The sequence below is a fragment of the Silurus meridionalis genome, chromosome 14, assembly GCF_014805685.1.
Source record: "Silurus meridionalis isolate SWU-2019-XX chromosome 14, ASM1480568v1, whole genome shotgun sequence".
In the NCBI taxonomy this organism is placed as follows: domain Eukaryota; kingdom Metazoa; phylum Chordata; class Actinopteri; order Siluriformes; family Siluridae; genus Silurus; species Silurus meridionalis.
Window position 1 is genome coordinate 8639465 of NC_060897.1, and position 22144 is coordinate 8661608.

The window sequence follows — 22144 nt, forward strand, 5'->3', positions numbered from 1 at the left end:
TCACAGTACATGTCAAAATCCATGTTATCCTCAATGGACCACAGTTTTCCAGTACCAGCAGCACTTATGCTTCCCCAGACCATGATGCTACCACCACCATGCTTTACTGTGGGCAAGACACAATTTTCTTGGCACTCGTCACCTGGGCACCGCCTCTCATCCTCTGAGAGTTCTTTCAGTGAGGTACGATGTTAAACATCCAGTGGTCAGTATGAGAAGATCAAAGCACCAAATTTTAACTGCTCTAATACACACATTTGTATGGTCCTGTCAAGCAGACAAATCCATGAACATGAATAGGACATGTGGCTTTGCACGGTTGGAAAGCATACAGCAGTGATCACTTAGGGTGTACTCACTTTTGTTGCCAGTTATTTAGACAGTAATGGCTCTATGTCAAGTTTTTTCAGGCAGTAAATCTGAACTGCTATTTATTTAATAACTAATTCAGGCTCTACAGTAACAGTGAATATGTATGCCCCCTCAGACCCCCCCCCAGCCAACCCACACTTCAGTATGATCAATTATGCTCGGTAAATTTTTGTGATTATCTGCAATCATTTTTCATGAGTATGTAATGTTGATAAAAATAACTATATGCATTTATAATGTACATTTCAGGTAGATAACTAAACACATTTAAGTGTAGTCATTGATGTGCAGCCTCCCAGGTCTTGAAATACACTTTAAACTTTTAGTTTGTAATAATTTTATATTAAAAAGTTTTCTGTTGTAATACCAGGACCCATCGTTACACACTACACAGCACATAACATAATGAGAAATGAAACAAATGACAAAGATGAATTTTACATTTTGAACCTTTTTAATTACTTGTTAATGAATTCTGTACAAGTTCTATAACCCATTTCTTGAAAGTTCCTGCTTTTGTGATACCTGAACATAGTTTGGCCTCTTTTTGTGTAGCACTTCTTTGAGAAACACTTCTCTCTCTAAACATGCCTCTACATACAAACACCCTTGAGGACATACTCCACCGTGTAAGTATACACACACACACATTGGTCTTGGATATGTCCCAATTTCTTTTACAACAGTAGAATTGGGCAATTTTAGCATGTGCTCTTCTGACCAGTTCCACCTCTCAAGCTCACACCTAGGATTGGAAAAACCACCTTCAGTTGACACCATTATGAATCCAGCATGTTTTGCTGTAACACAAAAGAAAAAAAGAAAGCAGGCAAAAGCTAGACACAGAGATTCAGAGGTGTTTTCTCCTCCTTTTTGCAAGGGTAAACACACTGCGATATGAAGCGCAAAACGTAAAGAAATACACACTCAACAAACTAAGATGTCATGAATGAGAAACAAGAAAATGCGAGCAAAAAAAAAATATATAAAAAAAAAAAAAAAGCAAAAAAATGGAAGCCAGTCACACACTGCATTTGTGGTATTGCACCTTAAAAATCAAGAAACACATTCAAGTAAACACTGGTGCCTGTAAGAAGCTGGCAGTGTAGAGTCTGCTTCAGTTTACTGTGAACACAACTTTTACATTTTATTTTTTCATTGAGGGGGTAAAATTGTAAACAGCTCAGTTTGTCCAGAAATTGATAAAAAAAAAAAAAAAAAAAAATGAAATAAAAATAAATACCAAATAAAAATGTTTAAAAAAAAAAAAAAAATCCCAGCGCAAAATGGTGTAACAAAACATGCTGGATGTGGTGTAAACATACAATTATCTAGAAACTTTCTATACACTAAAATTCTCTTAAAATGTCCTGTACACATTTAATACTGGCTCTAAAATACTACAGTTCCACCAATCCACTGTTCAACAGACTCCTACCCTGAGACATAATAAGGAATGCTGGGATAGGTAGTCTTTCCTTTTTTCCCCCCCCATTGCCCTTTCCCTATAAAAAACAAAAAACAAAAAACAAAAAAAAAAATAAAATGAGACTTGTCTCAAGTTCTCCATCACAGTAATATTACGTGCGTTCTCCAACTAGTGGTCAACATTGGCAAGAAATTGTTTAAAATAATAATAAAAAACAATGTAATAAAAAAACAAAAGAATTAGTTTTGAATAACAAATATTACAACTGCAGTAGTTGAAATAACAGTATTCTTCCATTTCTTACGTTCCAATTACTAGTTTCCATAGCAAAACTATGATTATCCTATACAAGAGTTCTGAGTTAGTGCTTTTCTGTACACACGCATTATATAAGTACAATATAAGTCAAAAGTGTAACAGTGAACTTAAACCTTGCTGTCAAACCTTTGACAGGTATAATACACATATATACTCACTCATATATAAATGTGCAGTGTGTACGTTTGTATACAAATGGCCTCTGTACATTAGTGTTTGATGCACTGAACTGCAATCAGCTCTCATGTACGTCACATATGACATGTACGTCACATATACATTTAATTTTGTAAACAGAGACAAGGGGATGCACCAACTTATATACTTATACACTGCTCGTTGCAATATACTCAAACACCTCAGGGTGTGCGATACTACGTAACCACAAAAAAAAGATGGTCCATGAATTATTGCTCAGCCAGAGCTAATGAAACTGGCAGCATGCCCATATAAGGACAGTGGGCGGAGTTACTGTAGGTTGATCAGGCCTCTGGGTGGCAGTGTGCGAGTTAAATGAGCACGTAAAAAAAAAAAAAAAAAAAAAAAGGTTTTACCAAAAAGCAAAAATCTCCTTGTCCCTAATACAAATGTGCATTTTAATGACCAGTATGTTTTAATATAGTTTTAGTATCGTTTTATTATATACATAACTACATGGAATTCTTTTAAAGCATCCTCCCAGTTTTAGTTTAATGTCTTTAAACCAACACCATGCTAATTCGGACACTATTGCCTCTCCTTTAATAGTAAAGCTCACATTGAACAGTTTTGTTACAAATTCTTGGACCATAAAGTCTCCAAGCAGGAACTGCTGAAACAGCACCATCACAGAACCAGAATGGGCTCTGTAGTGTTAAGTGGTGTAGTGTCTAAAGTTGCAGTACCAAAAGCCGGTGTCGCAGCAATTCCTGCCTGGATAATTCATTGCTGACGGAGCCTAGTAAGCAATCTCCATCTGCTCAATTGTGAAGAAAAGTCAGTTCTAATAGAATGTAACGGCTACCTTTGTATGGATCCTATGGATCTTGACAGTTTGTTACTAGCGTAGTGTTAGTTGTGTGTGCTAGCACTCCACAGTAAGGAAATCAAGCACTGCTCTTTCAAAAAAAATAGAGTAAAAGTTGGAGGTAGTGTGTTGAAATTTCTGATTTCAAAACTACAAACTTGTCTTCCAGCAGAGCTCCTGAATGAATACCCAGCCAACTTAGTCACTTTACATCTCCAATTCTTAAGCACCTACCGTTTCTCTCACCGTTTGCCACACTTAGCTCTCTAGCCAATCCCTAACCCCTCCCTTGGTAGCCCTGAGATCTACCAATCTACCAAGAGAGTATAAGTGATGTCTGCCGTTTGCCGTACGTAACACTACTCAGAGTCCAAGTCACAGCATCGGCTACAGCCGTCTGATTATCGTTAAAGGTGTGGAATAAAGATCACTAATTCCACACAAAACACTACTACTCAAAGGAGGAATCAGTCATCTAAATACTAAAAAAAAACACGTATCCACTATGTCTCCTGTTGATTACGGTGAATGCTTCGTGATGACACACTTTAAGAGTAGGAGAGATGGGAGCCATTGGAGATGTGGGAGGTGACTGAGGTGCTGCGGCTCAACCCTCCATCCCCAGCTGCTCCACCAGGCCCCCCTCCTGACGCAGTCCTCCTTAGTGGCCCGGGGCTGTTCCTCAGAGCCATTAAACTGGGGCCCCTGACTACCAGACCCTCGCTCCTCCCCCCATAGCCGCCCTGAGATGAAGAGGAGGAAGATGATGATGGTGGGGACGAAGGTGAAAAAGAGACTGGTGGTGGCGGTGGAGGAGGGGGGAGCAATGCCAGAGACTGCGAAGATGAGTGGCTGGAGAGATGGCGTGAGTGACCATGAGCATATGAGGATGAGCGGTGGCTTCCTCCACCGTTGCCCCCCCATTCTCTTTCACGCTCTCGCTCTCGCTCCCTTTCTCTCTCCCGCTCCCTCTCCCTTTCTCTCTCTCGGTATAGGTGAGGTGTGCTCTGATGGTGGTACTGCTGTGCCAAGTAATGCAGGCGGTGATGAGATGAGGAGGAGGAGGAGGATGAAGAAGAGGCAGATGAAAGAGAACTGGGCAGGCCACGTGATATTGGAGTGTCAAAATCCCTATCTACGTCCCTTTCACGCTCACGGCTGGAAATGGAGATAGATTCTCCTCGGCTGAACGCAGGGGTACTGTTCTGGCTCCTCCAGGACGGCGGTGCTGCAGAGTTCTGGACACCGTGGGTCCAGTGGCTGCCTGAGCGGGGGACAGGGCGTGACGGCCAACCACCAGAACCTGAAGAGGGTGGGTTAGAGTAACCCTGGCTGTAAGCCTCAGCTGGGATTCCTGTTAGTGCCATGTTGCTGAAGCCCAGTCGCATACTCTCAGAGTCAAAGGCTTCGATCTCTCGAGCCTGGCGCTCTAACAGGGTTCGGATTCGCTCTGATCGATCGTTCTGCAGGGACAGCATCTCCTCCTCGATCTAGAAAAAGGTTGAGATGATTTTACAACATGACAATAACCCCACCCACATGCACTGGTATTAAAGATGTAACGTTTAATGGAATTTTATAGTAGTGGTCTACCGATTCAACGGTTATGCTGATTAATCAGCACTGATAGTTGATTGCTGGAGCTATCTGCAAAAAAACCTAAAAAAAAAAAAAAACCTAAAAAAAAAAAAATTATAAATAAAAAGATTTTTCCAGGTAGCGCCTGTTGCTGGAGCAACTGAGAAGGTCTGCTGTCATTATGAGAGCTGCCCTCTAGAGGCGAATCACTGACACTACATACTGTTTTTTTTGTACACTTGAAACTGCGCGGTGCACAGAGCGCGTTATATTTATTAATTACAATTTATGATATATTAATTAATACAGTCATAATTGAATTAAGCAGATTTTTATAATTCAGTTCTTTTTTATAATAAAGTTCAGTACTTCAGTATTTTACATAGTGTTTATTTTTTTTTTTAATCCAGTTTCCATTTTAAGGACTATTGGTTGATTAATCGGTCCTCGGCAAGCGCGATCCAGCCTAGCTATCAGTAAAATTCAGTTATCAGTAATCGATTGTCCTCTATTAAATAAGTTATTAACGTTACTACTAGCTATATAATTTATTCCTGAATTTGGAAACAACACAAATACACTATTGCATGCATATCAGTGGCCCTCACCCTCTGCTCAAGCAGTGCTCTGCGAATAGATACTCTTTGCTCCAGGTCTTTGATTTCCCTCTCGTGCTGTGTGTCCGTGTGCATTTTAATCTTGCTCTGGTATGCATTCAGTAGTTCCAGCTCTTGCTGCAGCTGCATTCTCAGCACCTGGTACTCTGCCTCCTGTGTCTCATCCAGTCGCAGCTGCAAGAGTGAACCCAACAGTCGGATGTCAGTAGAGACACATTCTGAAGCAAGGTGAGAAAATTAAATCTCTGCCAATCAATCAGTGCTGAGTAGATCAATCTGGGACATGTATGTTGTATGTTGTGTTATGTCATATGTTAAAAGGTGGTCTCTCCTTGCCTTACTCACAGCCTGTGTGGACAGCATGTCATTTATGGAGTGGTCATACTGCTCAGCGAGGATGGCTAACTTTCGCGTCTGCTCCTCTTTCAGCCTTTTCAGTACGGCCTTGTGGTCCGATTTGGGTGTGGTCTCCAGCAAATGGTTCCTCAGGGCCTTGTACTGCCGCGTCTGAATTTTACACGTGTCCTGAAACTGCCTCTTGATCTGGAGCTCCTTAGTCTGGAAAAGTAAACGCAAAGGCATGAGAAAAAAAAGTGAAGGGAGAATAAGGATGAAAGAACCTAATCTGCAAAAAAAAAAAAAAAAAAAAAAAAAAAAAAAGAAAAACAAAAACTTGTACCAGAAAAAAATATATAATACACAAAATAAAACACATACTACCCCTCCACCTGGGCAAACATAATTTGCACATTTAGAGATAACAAGCTTTTGCATTTTATGAAGAAACAACATGTGCCAGATTACATCAGATTTCCTAAACAAATGAAACAAAATATGCAGCAAAATGCGTCAGGTGGGTCTAAGTGTGGACTCAAAAGGGCCATCTTTCTCCTACCTTTAGGCTCTTAGGCTGCTGACGGACCTCCATGCTGTGTTTCTGTCGGAGTTCCTGTTCACGCCGCTTGTTGTAGTCCATCTGATTGGTCAGCTCACTCTGGTGCTGGGTGCGGATGAGGTCGGCCCGTGTGTGCTGAACCAGGCCCAGCTGACGAAACTCCAGCTCCTGAGTGGACTCGTGATGCCGCAGCAACATGGCACACTCCAGATCCTTTTGAGTCTGCCTTTTATTCAGCTCCTACAGGGAGATACAAGGTGAAGGACATATAAAGGCAGCGAACAAGGTCTACATGCAAATTATCCATTAAAAATGTCCAATGTACTTTTTTGCACAAAAATTGTCTTAAAAGATATATATAAATCCCCCTATGAACGTAAATGCAGCCTTGTGATTTGAGCCATGTCTCACCTCTCTGAGAAGATCCTGCTCCAGGTTGTGTCGTGCTAGCAGCATCTTTCTCTTATACTGTCGGCACTGGAGCTCATAATACTGTCTCTGGCGCCGCAGTAAACCAGCCTCCTCTTCTGCCTGGAACTGCTGGAGACACTCCTTCTGCCTCACTAGCCATTCTTGCTTCTCCCTTTTAGGGGTGGACTGGTTCTCATTCAGCTCCTGTATACACAGCAAAGGTTGCATGTTAGTATCAGCTGATACCCAAAAGCTTCTCCATGTTTCTTCTTAATCATACAAGCAAACACTAAACAGCACAAAAATGCAAAAGATCAGTGAGAAGGCATGTAGAGTAAACCCCACCTCTTTGAGCTGCTCCTTACGCTGCCTGTACTGGCGTTTCTGTGACTCTAGGAGATTGGTGAGCTCTTTCTTTTGCTGGCCCAAAATGTGCTGCTGGAACTTTTTTTCCTCAGTTTGTGCAGCTTTGGTCTAAGGGGAAAAAAAAACACCACAAACGTTATCTTTATTTCTGATCATCTTTATCCTCGTTCCTGTCTAATATGTGAAGCCATTCTCTAAAGATCTCTTCTCCATCATGCACCACCTCTCACCTCTTTCTCCAGGATAGCCTGGTGCTTCTTAGATAGCTTGTCAGCCTCACTGCTGAAACTGTTCCTCTGGCTCTCCAGCTCTTTGTCCAGCCTCAGCTGATGCTCATCCATCTCAGTCTTGAGTTTGTTTTCTAGTGCCAGCAGCTGCTTCTGGTGCTGTCGCCTCATGCGCTTGTAGCCGGTCATCTGCTCGCGAAGTGCTGAGCCTTGTTCATGCTCCTGGATCTGTCTTGTCACCTGAGCGAGAAACAGGAAACGTGAGCATTTGCAAATCACTAAAAAAAAACGTATTGGATTATGTGGGAGGTGACCAACAAGTTTCACCAATTTACCAGTATATTAACCATATACTTTTACATTAAAGCATTAATTATCTGCAGCTGCTGAAACATCTAATGTTAGGTAGCAGTTCTGCGTGTATGTGATCGTTCTCACCAGCGAAGCTGTGCGAATGGTAGCAAAGTGGTCACGGTTGCGGTAATGCGCTCTCCTGCGAGCTCCTGATGTTGCCTGCTGTTGCTGTGGCTGTTGAGAGTCGATTTCCGGCTGGTAGGGGTCATCGTAGATATTGTCAGGACCCTGCCAATAATATGCACCCAGGAAGAAAATGTACACATTAAAAAAATTTAAAAAATGAAAAAGGATCTTGTGATTGGACGTTCAAAAACATAAAAATAAATTAAAAAAAACTAAACAAAACAAAAAAACAAGCATTCGATTAGTAAACATGTGTATGTGCAAAAACAACCCACACCATTCAGAAACAGGCATGCACTCAGTCCACATGCCTACAGACACAAACAACAGACACCCTACTGTATAAATGAACACACAGACACACTCACAGAAGGCCGGTGTATGATAGAGCTGTTAGAAGTGACCGTGTGTTCTCCTTCTCCCATCATAGCCATTTCAGTGCTGTCATCCGAGCCGTCAGCCAGGCTGTTAACTGACGAGCTTTGGGAGCTGGCGCTGATGGACATGGAGGGCACAGACTGAGAGCTCTCCATGCTGTTGACTGTGCCCATCCGCAACAAGTACTGATCCACTTCCTGAACACATACGGCAGAAAAGTAACCACACCGAGCTCTCACCGCACACGAGAAAAGACCGGAATAGCAAAAGTATGTATTATAAGACTATCAAAATATTTATGTATGCAAGACGTGCCTCTTCCTCTTCTGCTCCATCCTGAGCGGGGCCATTGTGCGTCTCTTGGAAAAGGATCTTCTTCATCTTTCTGTACTGCAGGTTATCTAGTTCCCTTACAGCATCTTTCGTCCTCACTATCAGGTCCATCACCACAGACAGGGGGCGTTCTCTGCACAGGAACCGATGCTACAAACACAGAGCAAGGTGGAACAGTAAACCAGTTTGTCTAATCACTAATTGACAGAGGTGGCAAAAGTAAACACATCCTTTACTTAAGTAGAAGTACAGATACTCATGTTTTAAAATACTCAGGTAAAAGTTGAAAGTAAAGAAGTTACTTCTACCTGTTTTAGTGTCACGTTGGTAACTGGACCTCACATATTAATATTAGAGCTGTCAATCAAAGTAAATATTTAATCTGTCCTAAAATGTGCCATATATTAATACTTCCTATTTTTAATACTTTAAGCAACATGGACATTAAGAAATATGGATGCAACATAAAACATGAAAACAAAAAATTCTTGTAAATGTTTTAAAGTAATAATGGTGGTTTAAATTACATAAATCTTCAGAACACCAAAGAGAACCTTTGCTATGTTTCCACACAGACAGTTAATAAGGTGATAGCAAGGAAAATGCACCTCTTCAAGTCAAGTCAGGAAGCTTTTATCATATTCATACCGATTTATAGGATTTATGGAATAAATCATCCCAATTAAATAATCAGAGAATATTTTTATTCGATGTGAATGTGGTTTATGTAAAAGACATTTCGAGCTTTCTATAAATGTATTTATTATGTCAGTGAGGCAAATATTTACTGATATTCAGGTTGTTTTATTTATGTGTTTGTGAAGGGAGATGACACGGCAGAGAGCGCACACTGTCTGTTCATTTTGTGGTTATTATTATTATTATTATTATGTGTATACAAATAAAATGTAACATTTTACAGATTTGAATGATGTATTGTTCTTATCTGTACGATCAAAAAAGACAGTATTTTCCGGACTATAAGCCGCTACCTTTTTCCCAATGCTTTGAACAATGAAGCGGCTAATTTATGGATTTTTCCGGGGTTTTTCACGGTTTCACAAGCTTTATGCCAAAAACTGAGCCCCATAACATTAAACCAATGAAATTGCCGAACGAGTTCAGGTGAACCAATAAAACTCTTTATATTAAATCGAGCGTGGCGCACCACATAAATATGGATGATGTTCCTCTGACGTTTGACCTGCCGCTCACTCGGACTGTCAACAGGAAACGCGAATCATTCGTCACGCTGAGAACAACCGGGCATGAAAACACACACTTCACCTGTGTTCTGAGCTGCACGGCATCGGGAGAAAAGCTTCATCGATGGTAATTTTTAAACGCACAACGATGCCAAAGATAAACTTTCAAGAGAAATTGTTGTGAAAGGAAGGAGGAAGACAGTGAACAATGACTTTCTTGTAGGCTACTGTTTAGATACAAGCCATGTAACAGGCACTGTCTTTTGTTAAAGCCTGTGTAAAGTTCTTTAGTTACAATGTAGACAGGTGCGGCTTATTTATGTTTAAAATAAAAATCTTTGTAAAATTCAGTAGGTGCGGCTTATATTTGGGTGTGCTTAATAGTCTGGAAATTACGTCATTTAAATTCGTTTCGCTATTATGAGGGAAAAACCCACAAAACGCCACCCAGAAGGTTAATTGTGTGCATCATGGCGGCCAGTCTACATCTGTGGTGAGTGAGAGCCAGGACATTATACACCAGTGGATTCAAAAAGACGTGCAATGACAGGAAATCGGTTGGTGGGCTGAAAATACACAGTACACAGTGAAAATAAAAAATAAAAAAAATTTACATTTCTCCAAATCAATGGATTAAAACTAAAGTAATGAGCCAGTTTTTAAAAAATTTAAGTAAAAAGTACAGATATCTGTGTAAAAATGTAATGAGTAAAAGTAAAAAAATTGTCTAAAAAAAAGAAAAAAAAAAAAAATAAGTGAAGTAAAGTACAGATATCAAAAATATCTACTTAAGTACAGTAACAAAGTATTTGTACTTCGTTACTTCCCACCTCTGCTAACTGATGTTACTGATTAGTATGTGCTAAACATTTTTAGGTTAAGATTAGAATCTAGTGGTCAAAAGTATATGGCAAACAATGATGTGTCACAGTCAGTTGTGAACATACCATTAACATGACAAGTTGTTAAAAAAAAAAAAAAAAATCAAATAGAGTGTGTAGATAAGAGCTTTCCGTGTGTGGAACAAACAAAAACAAAATATGTGTTACTGGAAACTGGTTATTGTAGGACATATTTAATCAATGATATGAAAGCAGATAAGTATTTTAAGGCATGTAGCTTACATTGAGCAGCACATCGGAGGTAGGCCTGTCCTGAGGAATCTTCTGTAGGCAGGAGTCTACAAAGTTACGGAAATAATCTGACCTGAAATGTAATAATGCATGGTGACAATTAGCCAGGAACTGGAATTTCTGGGTCCATGAGAGTTTTTTTTTTTTAATATATATAAATATATATATTTACTGCATTTGACAGACGTCCTTATCCAAAAAAGTCTCAACTGAGCATTTGAAGAATTTGGGTTTGCTCAAAGGACCAACAGTGCCAAATTGACGGTGCTGAGATTTGAATTTGTGACCTTCCAATCCAGAGCCCAATGCCTTAACCACTAAGCAACCACCTACCTCTGTTTTGAACAGTGTACTGTTTTAACATGGAATAACAGACAACAGGCAAGGACAAATGAAGCAATTGTATCATTTCAAACATTTTTATGACAGATGATAAAAAAATCCCAAATTCAAGTCAGGGTGTAAATATTCTAAAATGTGACAAAAAATACGACCAAGCCTGGTCTTCATTCACATTTATTGTGCAGACTGATTTGAATTACTAGAAGGTCAAAATAATAGCCTACTTTTACCAGTATGTGACAATTAATATTGTTATTATTTACAGTAAGTTATTATAGATAGTAAGCAAATTAAAGTTGAGCTGTGAAAGCATAGATATGAAGGGAGTGCTCACCAGTGATTTGACGCCAGGACGGGGCTCTCGTTTTGAGCAATGTGATATAAGGCACTCATAGCATTCATATTAAACAGAGGAGGCTTCCTCTCCGCTAGAGGGATTTAATCACAGGGGCAGAATTAATCAAATGAACAATAAAAAACAATGAGAAAAATTTGTAAACCGAATGAGAGAAAGTGGTCAAGGAGAGGTATACAGAAAGGAAGATGCCATTAGCTAAGCGGATTAACATCTAAACCCCAAAATCCTTCTCTGTAGGAGGCCTCTCAGACACTACAAAGTCGTGTGCACCACCCGACTGACCTAAATGAGCCACACCCACAATTTGTGTTGTTCAAGTTAAGTGTTACAGTGACTGCACTCACCCAGCTCTATACAGGTGATTCCTAGAGACCAGACATCAACCTTGCCATCATATTGACCCTCATCCATTGCTAGAATCACTTCAGGGGCCATCCTGTACATTAGAGTTCAAAGGAAAAACGTCAATCCGATGTTCGGTGGGAGATCGTGTGAGTTACAAAGCTGTAACGAGTGTATGAATATTAATAACGAACATAAATGATCATTAAATCTACAGTTGCCACTAAATTAATAACACAAAAAACACTGATAGCAAAGGCACTGGATATTTGCATGTCTGAGTAAAGACGCAATAAAAGGCAACACGAGTAGATGCCACGTTTTACCTATAGAATTGCTGTGGGAGAAAAAGCAGCAATTATTTGTGGGTGCTGCAGCATGGGACAGGGTGTGGACATCCCACTTCAAATTTATTTATAGGAGCCTAAAGCACCTCTTGGGCACACCTTCAAATCGCTACAAAGCCTCTCTGTTTCAAATAGAAATTTATAAGCATTCAGAGTGGTTTCCTTAACAGGGAGTTAAAAAATAAATAAATAAATTCCTGACTGTACAGACACTCCCAGAAACACAGATCACACTATACACAAGTATATAGTACAATGGATTTTGATCTAACAAATGCATATTTAACCCCAAACACCCCGCCCCACCACCACCGCTGCAGGAATGAAATTATGTTAGGTTCAAGAGAACGGCCAAAAATGTGCCTCACCAGTAGGGTGTGCCCACAAAAGAGTTGGCTGGAGCCATAATGGAGGCAGAGCCAAAATCTCCAAGCTTCACCTGACCAGGCTCAGTAAGCAAAATGTTCCCTGCTTTAACATCCCTGTGTGAGAGAGATTGACATCAACCAACCGGTTTAGCAAGGCACATTATTCAGATAAAATCTGTCTTGTGATTAAGAACAGCATGGCAAATATCAGTAAACGCACCTGTGGATCATATTATGGGAGTGAAGGTATGCCAGACCCTGCAGTGCACCATGGGTAATAGCAGCGATTTCCACTTCCTGTAAGGGCTTCTTATGGACTATGAATACAAACAAAATAAAAGAATGTTTAGATACAGAGCAAATAACTACCTAATTCTAAATGTCTCCAATAATTAATCAGAAAGAAGAAATCCTGATTTGTTTCCGCATGTTGACGTACTTCCTTTGGAAGCAGGAAGTCAGAGTTGATTTTCACAACAGCCAACACCCCTGGAAAATCTAAACAAACTTTATAGAAATCCTAATGGTGAAAAATTTACAGAGCCTTTTTCAACTGTGGAGTATTTCTCCATGTCCTTTTCACCAACAAGGACAGACATCCTAGATTAAAAAAAAATAGAAGAGTTTTGCTGGACTTGTTTAAGTAGATGTCATCCATTGGTGCTGAGGGAGAGTAGCAGGGCCCTCACTAAGAGGGAGCAGATGTGTCTGAAAAAACAGCTTATAAATAATTTAATTTGATCAAATGATATTTGATCCTTTATGAATTATGATAGAAAGTCCATATTAAACATAAAAAGGCTCCATATTCTCATATTGTTCAAGGTCGCATTGAACAGCCTTTTAAGTGTCTGCCAAATAACCTGGGAATTAGCACAAACCCCCCTCTCTTCCAATTGAATCAACTCCAAGCAGTATATTATCAAGCAAGAGACCACTGGAAAAGGGGGAAAGTGGACAGGAAGACACACATAACAAACCATATTTGCTTCTAACAAGCATCTTGTAGAGTAAAACCCCCACCCAGGGGTGGGACACATTCTAGAGTGCATTATGTTGATTGAAGATTAGTACAAGGCAAACTGTAAAAACATTGTGTGTTCCTGAAAGTGACAAATTATATAGATTAAAAGATGAATAGCTCAAAAACATATCGTGGTATTTTCTTGCTAGATAAACTCTCCTAGAAACAAAAACCTGAATCAACAATAAGAAAATGTTTTGTATTTATATAGCACTTTAACCAATTGTGTGACCAGAGGCAGTCACACAAGTGTCTCAGACTCGGGGCCAAGAAAGGAAATGGAACAGCGAGGCTTTGATGCATAATGAAATGTGGACGCATAGAATAAGATGGGAGAAAGAAGAGCGCTCTACTCACCCTCTAATAGATCAGATGCAGAACCCAAGCAGTACTCCATTACCAGCTATGAGGTGGGAAAAAGAAAGAGAAAGCAGATGAAAAATCGATTCTCTACACTGAATTGTACACAGTTGAAAAACATGTACCCTTACCCATGCTGTGTGCTCCCTCAGGTAGCAGCCTTTGTACTCAATAGTGTTGGGGTGCCTGAGTTTCTGGAGAAACTTCACCTCTTTAATGATGTCCTGCCATTTCTACACACAAATACAGTCAAAGTAAGAGCAATCGTGTAGAGAAGAAGGTTAAACAAAAATGCAATTTAAAAGGTGCTGAGGGTTTATCATGGTTATGTCTGTTAACAAATATTTGCACATTTCCTTCAGCTATAAAGCAATTGTCGGTTTCTTTTCCATCGAAGCTGCACGTTTACAGCAGATAATTACATTTTAAGATCATGAATTTATTCGCAGAACTCTACACTAAGGCCTATTCAGATACTGGAGTGTCAGGATTTGATAAAAAAATAATATTCTGATATATAACAAGTAGACAGAAGCGATAAAGAAGGCAGCCCTGGTGACTGTAAATGTCGAGAAACAGTCACTCACCTCGTTCGACTGTTTGCCGCTGTAAGACATTTTTTTGATTGCAACCACCTCGTTGGAGCGAACATCTCGTGCCTAGGACAGGGAAAAGTTCAGTGGGACTACATTACCAACACTTCCCCACTGAATTAATATCCCAGACCTTCTGTTAACAATTTTACATTTGTGTTTGAACTAAAAGAGTACAAACACATTTCACTACATTTCTGGCTCTTACAAAGTACACAGCTCCGAAGCTCCCGTGGCCGATCTCACGAAGGTCGGTGAAGAGCTTCTCGGGATCATCTTTGTAAAAGAGATCTGCTACCTCAGGGTCCTTCAGACTCCCGGCGCGGACACTCGCAGGCATGGCCAGCTCCTAAAACAATAGAAAAAGAGAATGTACAAAGCATTGTTATAATCTTATAAATCATCTGTGTATTTTACAACTTGCAGAATTCTGCATATATTATCTACGAATAAAAAAAAGAAATAAATCTTTTGACTGTTATATGACATTTCAGTGTCATTATATAAATATCTGCTCCATGGAAGAAAACAAACTCTTAGGTAATTATCAGCTGAGCTTTTTTTTATTTGTACAAGAGTAAAATCTGTTAAATATACATTTTATAGATCTGGCAATGGGCTGTAGATCGGTCAGATCTTTGGCCTGCACAGTTGAGGATGGAAGTACTGCCTAAGGCAAATCACATGGCCTGGGCAAGAACAAATGCCTTATTCAAAGAAACTGTTATGATGTTCTATTTTAGTGAAGCTGTTCCCATATTTGCCCATGTTTTTATAAGTTGTTGAAGTCATGCCCTCTTGAAATCTCATTTTTTAAATGCCATACACAGACACTGCCCTCTCTACAGACAACAAACCAAACTATTGCATATCTGAGGTGATATATAAACATGCATTCATAATGCTTTCATTTGACAAACAAAACAAAAACGATCTTGTTGCACCTGTGCTGCAAGACTGCATCACTTCTCGAAAAGTCATTTCTATTCTTTAGATAAAGTGAAAGTTGTGATTTTATCTACTGAACTAAAAGAACAAAAATTGCTGACTTTTTTTTTTTATTGTTGGACTTCTGCATGGATTGTCAGTTCGACTGCCAATTTAGTGTTTTGTCACCAATAACATATCAAACAACATTTCCATGATTTCCAATTCACTCCATCTTGTGCTGAAAATGTTCACTGTATCAGGCTGTTTCAAAGTTTTGCTTCCCAAACTGGAATCTCCTGTACAGACATGCCAAGAGATTTCAGCTCTTAACGTTTTGAAGAGCATGGCCAGAAAAGTGAACAAAAGAGATCAGAAACTCGTGGGCAGGTCCTTTGAGGATAAGATTACTCCTGAAATAATAAGATTAGCCCACTAAGGTAAAACTAATGCCCACAGGACTGGAGTCAAGTCAAGCAATGATTTAAAGTTCTTCTATTGACTATGCTTAGAATATACTTGCCTTCAAGTTGTCTTCCAATAAAATAAATAAACAAAGTGATGTAACCTTGTTAATCGTTTGTTACTAGAAAGGTCTTCAATGTCACAGTGAATTTCGATGTCTCAAACTTGATTAGATTCACACGGGATCGGGGGAATGGAATTATTACAGCGTATAGTAAATCAAGCCATTAAACCACATCACACCATGACAATGACAAAAAAAATACATTATATTCTTTTTCTATTCGATAATTACCTAGCAGCATTCAGATTGATGCAGAAGGCATCTTAACAACATTTTTCTCCAGTCTTTCAATTAGTCAATAGTAGTGGGCTAACGCCAAATTGGGTGTTTTTGCATTAACAGGTCATTTCTTGGCTTCATAGCTGTGTGTGGAAAATAAAGCACACACTCTGGCATCTTTTTCCAGCTTATTAAAAGGAGCCTTGGAAGTGTTTTTACAAAAATGATCAAAGTTGAGGTTTATTTTTCAGAACCTCCTGAAGACAGCAGGTGAAAAATGGGGCCTTTGTCGTTATAGTGGACAAGTAGGAAAGCAGAAGTGCCTTTTACACATTACTGTCTTACCGAGCTTGCACGCTATCTTCGGTCAACCTTATTCATCTTTACTATGGAAAACTGTTGCTCACATATGTAAGTGCTTTCAGTCATGGGGATGCAGGTTCAAAGTGTAGGCTTGTTAGGTAAGGGTGTGTGCAAAATGCCAAAATGCCATTGTCCTACAGTGTCCACTTTATTGACAATAGAACAGTCTGTGGCTGGTGGTTGGTAAAAAGGCGTGGCCAAGCATACACAACATGCCTTTTTAAGTGCAAGGACAGAAGTGCTTGCAAAACAAAGTAAGACAATAAATGTAAGGTAATAAATGTGTAATTAGCTGCAACTATGCTCATCATTACACAAGAATGTGCTCAGTATTGAACTGCTTTGTCAGATGGTTTGAAGTCAGGCAGCAGCTTATTAAAGATTACATAGAATACAAACAAAAAAATAACGTGAAAAGGAAACATGTAGAGAGTTTATTTTTGTGGAGAGAAAAAAAAAATCTGCAGACACCACATTTTCTGAAGGACTGTTTGCATCGCAGTCTATCGTCCAAGCCTATTTGCATTTCAGCAGGTAGTTTCAGGGTTAAGTATCGGTAAATGGTCATGACTAAAGCTTGTTCATTCCTGAAGTTCGAGTTTTACATGATGCATGTCTGTGTCATGCCTTTAAGCACTCAGCTGTGAAGTGTTGGTTTCCCAGGAGAAAGACTTTCTGCTGCCTAGGTCGCAAAAGCTAGGTAGCAGAAGGTCTTCTATCCTGCTCTGCACGTTTTTTTGACTCAGACACAGCAAAGTCTTTACAGTTTATTGTGCTCCAAAACAGCCGTCCTGTGTAACTACACCACCCTGCATACACAAGTTGACACTGATATAATGATGTCTAACTATCATTACACAATTCCATTCTATTATGCTACATTATACCCTTTCTGCAAAGTGTGGGCTCGTCACAATTTAACTTCACGCTAATAAAAGTCTTGAACAACATTTCAGCGACACAAGATTGGGATAAACTGCATAAGTGTTAAAGAGTTTTTTCATTATTAACGGACACTGAACATGTCATAAGATCCAGATCTACTTTGAAAAGGGAATTGCTTTTGTATCAGTGACACCATGGATCAGTAGCGAGAGAGTTGCGTGTGCGTTCACCCAAAATGAAAGCAAAACAAATCATGCATTTCGCTTTTCAATAATAGTATATACCTTGTGAAAATGAAGTAAACTCTTACATGACTAATGTTTTTGTAAGTATTTGGCCTCTGGTAAAGTACGACACGCTTAAATGATGCAACCGCTCATAAAATTCATCAAGGAGCAAACAATGAAAACATTGTGTAGCAGGCGATCAGAAATGCATCAGACTCTTTGTGGCACATTTAAACATACTATACTGACTCACCAGGTGGTTTCTCATTCTTCAATAATGTTTGGGTGGGGCCATTTTTTTAAATGCATCACACTACACAAAAGTCTAACTAGTTCTTTTATTTCCACTTCATTTTAACTGCTAGATGATTGCAAAGATTTATACAACTTTATTTTGATTTTATAGACTCTTCACTGGCCAATATAGATACTGGGATATTTATAAACATTGGAGTGTGCTCTAAAGGTAAGACATTTCCCAAACAAACAAAAATTCTAATGTCCCACCCTGACATTTAGCCATTAGAAACCTAATCTTGAAAACAATAATACTATCGTACCTGCTGCAACTTTAAATAAAACTCCACATCACATTTTAATAAAATTGTCTAATTGGATTTGCTGTGGCGCATATACTTTTTTTTTCTCAACTATTTTTATTTTTTTACAGGATACAACAACAGCACATGACAAAAGAAAAGACATGGAACTGCAAAGAAAGGCGTAAAAATAGCACGATCCCCACAACAGTGCATGAAACAGGAAGTGAGGCTAAATGAGCCAGTTCCAGGAGAGTCCATAGGGAAAGAAGTTCTACTGGAGGTTTCAAACATAACGACAGCAGAAACAGTCTGGGGAAGGCAATTGTACGACGCATTCCCACGAGAGCCGACGTTAAACGTTAAAGACTTTTGTGAAGACATTGAGTGCTTTTATGTTAACTGTGAGTGGGCCGTGAGACTGCGAGAGACAGCAGTGGGAGGAAAAAAAAAAAAGGCAAGCTAAAAATACAATCCCCTGAGATTTCTGATTTCATGCAATTTGTCTCCTGATATGGGAACAAGGGTTAATTTCAGAACAAGTAAATGAGCAGGGCTTGACTTTTTGATTTTTAAAGAGCAGTATTAAAAACAAATGATTAAGAAGCACGACATGCACATTCTGATCTCTGCAGTGGCCTGTTCAAATGTTTAAATTTTTTGTCAATTCAGCAAAACCAGAACTTTAAAATGTCTGTGTGCAAGAATATTACTTTTTCCTAGTAGCATGTGAATTTGACAGAAATACCACATCATAATTTGCCACTACACACTATGCACAATTATATTCATGTTTACCAACAAAAAGCCAGCAAAATGCCTACTTTTTAGCCCAAAAATCAATAGGTACTTTTGTAGGGGGAAAAAAAACCCATAGCAGTAAAAAGCAGCAAACCTTTTAATCAGATATCACAACACACACACATCATTAAACTTTGTATTGTGACATAACTTATCACCATACTGAGATTATTACCAAGCTTTCACTCATACATAAAAAAATAAACATTTGAAATACATTGAGGTATATATAATAACAATAAAAAAAAGTCCTGCATGTTATAGTCTTTTTTATTGGACATGATTGTGTTATATCCCGATAATACACTAATCATTCCCTTAACATAGAATGCGTTCTTCTTCAGGGGCTTTTTTGGCCATGTTTCATGTGAGTATAAATGGGTCAAGTGTGAATAGTCAGGATTGTGAAAAGCAGCTAAAAGTGCAGTCAATAGCATGGGGATGGGCCACTGTGATATAGTCCTCTATTCACATCTATTCACAGGATCTAAAGGCAGTTCACATGCAAATTTGGCCTCCTAAAGCTACAGCCAATACACATATCCAGGAAGACAACTTATCAGAATTTAAACAATGTGCCCCATCTACGAAAGAGCCACATTTATTAAGAGGCCTGTAATAACATACGAGAAGCAGTCACACATGGTAAATGCAAAAGGATGGACGTTATTTCCTGTACCGACAGGAGAGGGAAACTGTGCGAGAGGCCTACACAATAGGCCTGTTTTCAACCCTTACCATTACCTTCTCAATTCCTTGAGAGGGTCAGTACTCCATATTAACACTACCAGTTGAATCCCAAAGCACACTACATGACATAGTCGTCATAATTCATAGCCTACATTCCGCACATGTGCAATTAAGAGGCATAATTCCAGCTTCCCCCTGTTTTCCACTGACGTCTGGATCCACCGCAGGTCTTTTTTTTCCCCCCCTTGTGGGTTTGAAGCCAGTGGATCCTGATTGGCCCCAGACAATCTGACATGTGTTCATCTCTCTTGCTAGGGTTATTGGGACTTTAAAAATAACCTCTTCCTCCCTTAAAAACGGAAGGCTGGCACACTTCGTTGGCCTGCTCGGTCCTGCTCTGCCTATTTAGACTTTAAAAGCTCCTGGTAAAAACATCTGTAGAAGGCGACGCTGTAAAGAATAAAGCACATCTGGTCCTGCAGCAGAAGCAAGGCCTAGGACCACCGACTCTAAAAATCTAAGGCTTGGTTTTTTTCCCAAACTGTATCCGGGTAGATGATCTATTTAAAAAAAAAAAAAGTAATAAAGGTATCCATGGAAGTCCAAACTTCGTGACACCCAAAGGTTCACTTTAGTACCTTTTCTCTCTCAGAGCATTCCTGTTTAGACCTATGCCTTCTATAGTTTAATATAAATGTATGAAAATGGCAGAAACCAAAAGACAGACCTCATTGGCTTCAATAAAACAAGCACCATGGTGTCTCTGCACAAGTCTGAGTTAAATCTGTTGCTTACTGTATGGTATCGTGTCTCATCCAAACACATACGCAAAAAAAAAAAAAAAAAATCAGGAGAAAGCAAGAGATCAGATCGTTGGAATCAGGATAAAATTTAACAACGGGAATTGTCCAAAAAAAAAAAATCTTTACAAAGATAAAGAGGTTATAACATTGTATTTATATGTTAGTCCCTATAAGTTTATCCCTACTTAGTAAGTCAGTGGGAACAGTGGCAAATAAAACTCCGAGACGGGATGAGGAAAAAAAACAGCCACAAAAACGGAACCCATCCTTGTCTGGGTCTCACTTAGCGTCCATTCATTATAGTGTTCATAATTTTGTTCATCATTGAGGTGTATTGTTCAGTGATGGGCGCTTAAATTGCAAACATTAATTAGGATCCAAAACCATCCTCATAGTTCTTCAGTTGCTCTTCATGGCTCTTAAGGTTGTTCTTATGGATCCATTATCCAGTTATGGAACAAGACTGAGAGCTTGCGAGACACAGCTTTATTTGGACTTGGCAGTTATGGTAAAGAAAGATAATGGGTCAGATTAGATCAGAACTGAGTGGATCCAACTCTTATACAGCACGTTTAGCAAATGAATGGTCTTTGTGGGAAACTTTAACACATGGTGTATGTGTGACTTTCCTGACCTCGTGTTCTGTAAATTCAGTTTACTGGACGGACTGTCAACATGGTAAAAACACAATCTCTACTCATACATATACATACATAAATACATGCATACATAAAATGGCTTACCACGGCTTACAGTTGATCCCGTCGTGCAAAATAAATCCTTCTTGTTTTCCCTTCACAAACAGCAGCAGTGTTTCCGAGCTGTTTGGGATGATTCAGACCGAAATATGACCCATAATCTCGAATTAGTGAAGTGAAATGTGGGCTTCCTGATTCTCCCCCTCCTTGGCTAACGCCTTGTGTCCTGCTTTGGTGGTCCACACAAGCTAGCTCGTTAGCCAGCTAGCTAAGCTAATCCCGATCCCACCGTGACGTTAATGGACTGTCCGTTAGCTAGCCTAGCGACCGAGCGGCTTTACTTAGCTAGCTAACGGTCTCTCTGCTTAGCTAGCCAAGGCGGCGCGCGGCTGGTGTTCCTCTTCACACACTCCGGATCCTATCATATTGCGGAGGCCCATCGGTGTTCACGACTGCTCCGTGTCACGGGGGACGGAGAGACTCTCCGGCTGGCTGTCCTGTCCAATTTCTCCCCTTTTTTTGTTCAGGAAACGAAGATGGCTACGTGGGGCGGGAGGCAACCGGAAAAAGGGCGAGAGGTCACGCTCGCAAACATTCGCTTCCTGTGGGTGTGTTTGTGTGAGCGAGAGACTTAATTTTTTTAATTATTTTCTCTAGTTATTACTTTTTTTTTACTACAAAACTGTACCGAAGCATTGGCAATACGGATGTTAAAAATAGTTTAATATTTGTCATGACAATAAATCAACCTTTTCAATTGTGAATCTCTGATAGGCGGAATCCCAAACGGATATATAGTGCACTAGAAAGGGTGCGGAAAAAAGGCCGTGTCAGAGTATAAGTGGCTCCTTTGTAACAAAAGAAATGGGTGATTTGGGACGCGTCATAAAACACGCCTTTTGAGAAAGACAGAAAGAGACAGATTGTCTTTTATTATTATTATTATTATTATTATTATTATTATTATTATTATTATAATTG

General features: G+C 39.5%; 1 protein-coding gene across 3 annotated transcripts; it reads right to left on the bottom strand.

The window, feature by feature from the left end:
• Window positions 1-807: 807 nt before the first annotated feature.
• taok2a (TAO kinase 2a) lies at window positions 808-21766 on the bottom strand. 3 transcript variants are annotated; one of them, XM_046866613.1, is made up of 20 exons: window positions 21209-21766; window positions 14691-14831; window positions 14477-14548; window positions 14021-14122; window positions 13887-13932; window positions 12726-12822; window positions 12506-12619; window positions 11793-11884; window positions 11425-11518; window positions 10740-10821; window positions 8393-8560; window positions 8068-8274; window positions 7658-7801; window positions 7223-7459; window positions 6972-7100; window positions 6627-6830; window positions 6216-6455; window positions 5666-5878; window positions 5312-5494; window positions 808-4615 (listed from the first exon to the last, which is right to left on the bottom strand). In XM_046866613.1, exons 2-20 carry the CDS (start codon window positions 14820-14822, stop codon window positions 3674-3676), a joined length of 3498 nt encoding a protein of 1165 aa, XP_046722569.1. In that variant the 5' UTR covers window positions 14823-14831; window positions 21209-21766; the 3' UTR covers window positions 808-3673. The 3 variants fall into 3 exon arrangements, with proteins under 3 accessions (XP_046722569.1, XP_046722567.1, XP_046722570.1); XM_046866611.1 differs by having other exon boundaries at window positions 5657-5878; XM_046866614.1 differs by lacking the exons at window positions 13887-13932; window positions 14021-14122; window positions 14477-14548; window positions 14691-14831; window positions 21209-21766 and adding an exon at window positions 12945-13872 and having other exon boundaries at window positions 5657-5878.
• Between the last annotated feature and the right edge of the window lie 378 nt (window positions 21767-22144).

Bases quoted from the DNA above. Each gene is read 5' to 3' on its own strand.
- taok2a (XM_046866611.1), bottom strand. From the start codon at position 14,822: ATGCCTGCGAGTGTCCGCGCCGGGAGTCTGAAGGACCCTGAGGTAGCA. The intron at 14,549-14,690 runs GTAAGAGCCAGA...TCCCTGTCCTAG, and splicing joins GCTTCGGAGCTGTGTACTTT to GCACGAGATGTTCGCTCCAA. The intron at 12,823-13,886 runs GTGAGTAGAGCG...TTGTATTCATAG, and splicing joins TGCATCTGATCTATTAGAGG to TCCATAAGAAGCCCTTACAG.